The sequence below is a fragment of the Hippopotamus amphibius genome, chromosome 9 (genome assembly GCF_030028045.1).
Source record: "Hippopotamus amphibius kiboko isolate mHipAmp2 chromosome 9, mHipAmp2.hap2, whole genome shotgun sequence".
NCBI lineage: Eukaryota > Metazoa > Chordata > Mammalia > Artiodactyla > Hippopotamidae > Hippopotamus > Hippopotamus amphibius.
The window spans coordinates 85894681-85900801 of NC_080194.1; the positions used below are offsets into that span (position 1 = coordinate 85894681).

A 6121-nucleotide genomic window follows, 5' to 3' on the forward strand; every position below is an offset into this window, starting at 1 on the left:
ATTTTAACTCAAGAAAAAGCAAAAACTACTAAGGATAACGATGTTGTGCATGTAAACTACCCTGACTTGATTCCCCTCCCCTTAAAAGAAGTCCAAGTAGAGAGATACATAGCTCCATTGCTAACTAAAACGTGCTTAAGTTGCTTAGTAATCAGCTAAGTTGCCTCTTTTGAAATGTTACCACACTTCTAATGCAGCCAATAAATAAAATAAACAAATATATAAAAACAAAAAAAAAGTTACCACCTTTAATTGTTACAAATTGCATTTTAACTTATTCATTATTTTTTCAAGTCAAAGATAGAAATGGTTACTTTCAAAGACTAGTTTATTATGTAAATGAACAGATTTCATTTTAATTTTGAGGCTGATGAAATGAAAGATTAGTGACCAGGCTTAACTCATTTCTGGGAAACCTCAAATCATTACAGAATGCATAAGAGAATAGATGCAGCTCTGCAATGTCTACAAAGTTTTGCAAATGGCTCAGTTATATAATAGTCACTTGTTTTAGATACACATTTTGTTTCCATATGAAAAACAAGTTTATAGAGGTGAACACTAGTTTAAAAAAGCAAACAGACAAAACTCTAACCAAGAGCAACTGTTTTATAGAAATAGAACTTGCTAAGGGAAAATAAATCATGCTCATATTGTAGTCAGGGGATGGGATATGAGTGATCTTTTAAAACCATTAGCCAAGGATTTAGCTATGCCAAACAACTAAAAACAAAGTCAAAAACAATTTTTACCATATTTCAAAATACTTAAGTACTGACTGGAGGTTAAGAAAAGTGTTAAATAATGAATATTATTTAAAATAGCTTAGAAAATACTTAAATTGTCACTGATACAGCATATTAAGGATTTTTAAAGTAGTACTTTTTTGCCTAAAAAAATAATCCAACATCTTTTGTCACAACTTGGTTTATTCACCAAATATTTCTTTCACATTCTCATTATTCTCCCAGCTGCAATTTCATGTTTTTGCACCTGAAAATCTATATGGATGTAGCACATAGAAGCCAACAAAACCGGAAATAATCTAGTTGTTCAAAGGTCAACCAGTCCTGTTGGTTTAACATTTTAACAATTAAATAACTTCATCTTCATCCTATCCAGGGAAATCCTGTGATCTCCATAGTATTTCTAGGGCCTTCCACAAGGAGTGAATCATAGGGAAGGGTTTTCATTATCCAACACTTTTCTGCATAAATTACATTTTCCTTTCTTGAGGCAATTACTCCTCACTATTTATCTCCTGTAACTAATGCTTTCTCTCTACCTACTTCCCCAAATGAGGCTACAGCTCTTCCACTTTCATTCTCCAAAACACTACTAATGTGTGGTCATTATGCAAATAGTTTTATTAAAAAGTTTATGAACAGTAAAATGTATTTACAATACTCTACAAAACAGGAAACCATTTCAGAATGAAAAGAGGGTCCTAAATCTTATGACCACTCCCCACATTGGGACATCTTTTTTATTGACAATATGCTTCCTTGAATCCTGACATAATTACATGTTTCTGAGCATCTTTACCTCTCATGCCCTGTTCTCTGAACAAACACTTGCAAACATTCCAAATTCAGCTTTTTAATTTTGCAGAAACAGTAAATTCCCTATTTGAGCAAATTATCTCTACAATACATAAGCCCAAAAGTTCTTCTCTTTCTGGCAAAAAAAAAAAAAAAAAAGATAATGACTGTTTTGCTAAAAAGAAAAGAAAAGGAATACCCGGTTTGAGAGAAATTCATCTATCATGCTGGAACAAAGTAGAGTCAACTTTCAGTCAGAAATGTTTTCTCATATCCCATGCTCACTGGAACATAATAATAGAATCAATAGGGTACAGAGTATACTGAGGAATAATAGACTTGACATCAGAACGCTAAGCATTTAGTCTACAATTTTTCTCTATAAAGCTGTGTGACTATATGTAAATAATTAACCATTCTTTGCTTCTCTTTCCCATCAATGCAAAACATATATTTTGATGATCTGCTCTGTGTCAATTTGACCTACAAAGGTAAAAAATGAAACTCTTTCCCAAAAGAAGCTTGATGCCAAACATTTACAGATGGATTATTTTTGATAGTCTTTATGGAATCTTCAATCTCTGGTATTTAAAGAAGACATACTCTTGCCAATTAGAATATAGAAAGATGAGAGTAAAACAAAGTGTCCTATTCACCTTTCTTATAGCAAATTACAAATAAAAATACCCCCAATGATATATTTTCAGTCTAGTGTTACATTATTCCATTATTTGGAGACCATTCATCTTTCCACAGTAGGAAAAATAATTTCAAAATGATAATGAAAAGAATGAGTGAATATATTTATTATTTAATGTTATAACTAAGCAGGAAAAAGGTAGCAATGATACTATGAAAACAGTGAGGAAAAAAGAATTCTTAGATATAAAAATGGAAATAAGTTCTTCAGAAAGAACTCATTTCTTTAAGATACTAGGCAAAAAATATATTAGGAAAAAAGTGATGAGAAAGCTGTCACTAAAATTAAACACTCAGAATCTCACTGTCCTGTAACTCATGCACACAGAGGTACTGTTTCTAATCAAAACTGTTTCCTACTAAGGGTTTTGCCCAGAGCAAATTTAATGTCTTTGTTCCTCAAGCTGTAAATTAAAGGGTTCAGCAAGGGAACGGTATTGGTGTAAAAGACAGAAGAGATTTTTCCCTCATCCATGGATATAGTAGAAGATGGTTTGAGATACATAAATGCACCTGATCCAAAGAACAGAGAAACAGCAATTATATGGGAACTGCAGGTGCTGAAGGCTTTGGACCTGCCCTCCGTGGAACTGACATGAAGGATGCTAGAGAGGATAAAACTGTAAGAGACAAAGATGGTGAGACTGGGCACAATGACATGGATGCCTGAAATGATGAAAACTACCAACTCATTGATGTAGGTACTTGTGCAGGAGAGCTGGAGAAGAGGGTGGATGTCACAGAAATAATTGTTGATTATGTTTGCATCACAGAAGGTCAGTCTCAGCATGCATCCGGTGTGGGCCGTGGCACCAGAAAATGCCATCAAGTATGAAGCAAGCATAAGGCTGGAACACATTTTAGGAGACATGACAATATTATACAAAAGTGGGTTACAGATGGCCACATAGCGATCACAGGCCATTGATGTCAGCACATAGCATTCAGAAATGACAAAAAAACAGAAAAAGTAAAGTTGGGTCATGCACCCCATGTAAGAAATAATATTCTTCTTTGATATGAAATTAACCAGCATTTTGGGTGTAAACACAGAAGAATAACAGAAATCTATGAAGGACAGATTAAACAGGAAAAAGTACATGGGGGTGTGTAGGTGTGAAGTCAGCCCAATTAGGATTATCAACCCAAAATTTCCTATCACAGTGAACACATACATTATTAAGAACAGGAAGAACAGGGGGAGTTGGAGATCTGGTTGGTCTGTTAATCCCAACAGAAGGAATTCATTCACTAAAGAACCATTTCCAGGAGCCATTCTTCTATAAGGGTATCTGTGGACACAGGAGAAAAGGGTTACATTAGAGAACAACCCAATTTTCACACAGTATCTTCTCTCACAAGTGCGGTGTTTGGGCTGAGAATATCTGAGAGTAGCCCAGCCTGAACTCACAGAATTATGTTATCATTTTAATGAAACTAAAAGACACAGAATTTTGTTTTTTAGAGTCTTTATAAGCTAAGTAGAAAAGAGCATCAAAACTTAGCCTACAGAGGGAAGGGAACTGCTGCCCTATGCTAACTTTGCTGCTAGAGGAAAAAAAAAAAAAAAAAAAAAACAGAAAAATCAAACAAACAAACAAACAAACAAACAATGGATAAAGAAGAAGTTTGGGCCAGGATGGAATCATCCTTCCCTCATCTCAACATTTCCTCATTCACTTGAACTCTCCCCTCACCAGCAAAATTGTAGGTAGAGACCCTACCAGTTTGTTGCTGGCCTCTAATGCAGATTAGACCTGGTGGGTTGAGAACCAAGAAGATTGTTTCTTAACTAAAACTAAATGGCCAGAGTCTAGGAGAAGTTAACTTACTGCCCCACATAATAGAGTAAAAGCCATAAATGTAGATGGGTGAGACATCCATCCATGAAGAGGGAACTTACTGACTGATCTAGTGCATCCTATGAGCCCCCTAATGTCTCAGCATTTACTGATCCCCTCCTTGAACAAATATTTATGTCAGATTTACTTGAGTCTCAAGATGCAAAATTGGGAAATAAATAGTGATATCTTAGATCCTTGGACTTCCATCTCAAACTAGAAGGACATGATTATAAACAGAATTCAGAAACTCACCTTCCTTCTTCCAGAAAACCCTAGTGACTTCTTATCATTGCTTTTACCCTGTGGTCTTAGTAGGGCAACTTCAGGTTCTGAGGCTTTGGTTCCTTTGATTCTAAGAGAATGCAGCCCACATGTATTTTCTGATTTGACTTCAAATCTTTCAGAAATATAGATCATCATTTCTGCTTATGACTTTTAGGCTACTCAAGCAGCAGGGAAAAATAAACATTATTATTATCATTTTTGCCACTTGATAAGTCACAGAAGATTTAACAAGTGAGTGCAATGATATAATGCACTCAGTTATAAAAGTTGCAGAAGCTTGTCAGTCTCTACCCCAGGGGAATATTCCAGATTCTACATTCAACTGAGGGGATTGCATTTACACCCTATTCCTTAATCTGCCTTTGGTCCCTTAGGGATTCAATATTTTACTCAAGTTTTCCCTTCACTGTAGTGATCGTACATCCCCCAAGGAAGAGCCAAAATTAAACTTCCATTTTCTATTCATTTAGATTACAGAAGAGGAAGCCCTAGTCTCTTTTTTCCTACAAAAACAACTGATTCAAAACCAATTTCTGCAGAGAGTTTGTAAGAAATTTAGAAACTTGTTAAGAGGGCATTTTACCCAGCTCATGCATGAAGCCAGACATATTGAAGCTGGGTGTAAAGGCAATGAACAGTTACATTTCTGGACAACAGAACTCTGAAACGTGTCCTAGCAGATCCTACAACAGGACAGTACATTTCTTATTTAAAGAGAAGTGAAGTAATCTGGGCTTTCCTTTATTTTAGTTACTAACTGTCCAATCAATGACTTACTTATAGGAAAAATGTTCCCTCTGAGATTTGTTAGTTCATAAATTCTCTATGCAGTCTAGAGCATGAATCTTGTTAAAGGAGAAAAGGAACACTGGATCTTCAGGAGTAAAGCTTCTTATAATTTTAACTGTCCTAAAATAATAATTTTCTTCCATACCAGAGCTAGAACAGTGTGAAAAATTAATCTGTGTTAATTTCCCCTATGAATTAAGGAATAGTATTATGTGGTCTAAGTAGGTACCTACCTCTCAGTGAAGAGAATTATTCTCAGCTGCAACTTGTTTCAGTGAGAATCTAAGTAAACACCTCCCTCTGATGGGGACTTTTGTCTTAGACAACCTTTGAACTAAATTAAGAGGAAAAATAAATTGTTTGGAATATCCCTAGAAGGCGTTAAGAACATTTTTGAAAATCAAATTAAGATCCTTGGATATATTTTTAAAACTGCATATATATACATTTTAATGTGGTAGAAGAAAAACTGGGTAATTATTTTGTACTCTCCTAAAATATGATAGAAAAGAAATGGTCCATAAAATATAAAATATTTAAACTGGACATTATCAAAATTAAAAACTTTTCCTCTGGGAAAGATAATATTAAAAGAATGAAGTAAAATAAACACAGCAGGAATATAATTCTAAGTCATATATAATAATGAATGTACATCTAGAATAAAGAACATTGAAAATTAAAAATAAGTCAACCACACTAAATAAAGAAATGTTAAAGGATGTAAACAGATAGTTCACCAAAGAAGAGGACAGATGGCAAATACACTCATGAGAAGAGGATCAAATTAATTAGTCATTATGGAAATGCAAAGTAAAACCAAATGAAATAACACTACAAACCTATTAGTAGGGCTAAAATTTCACCCACACACAAAAATGACTATACCTAGAGCTGGTAAAGATGCAAAGTTTCTGGAATTCTCATACATTATTGGTAGGAATGCATAATGGTACATCTTAC

General features: G+C 34.4%; 1 protein-coding gene across 1 annotated transcript; it reads right to left on the reverse strand.

Annotated features, from left to right (window-relative positions):
* Window positions 1-2583: 2583 nt before the first annotated feature.
* Window positions 2584-3516, reverse strand: LOC130861101 (olfactory receptor 8B3-like). The gene has a single exon (XM_057749621.1). It carries the CDS (start codon window positions 3514-3516, stop codon window positions 2584-2586), a length of 933 nt encoding a protein of 310 aa, XP_057605604.1.
* Between the last annotated feature and the right edge of the window lie 2605 nt (window positions 3517-6121).

What these genes read in the sequence shown, in the direction of transcription:
- LOC130861101 (XM_057749621.1), bottom strand. Translation starts at nt 3,516, where the DNA reads ATGGCTCCTGGAAATGGTTCTTTAGTGAATGAATTCCTTCTGTTGGGA.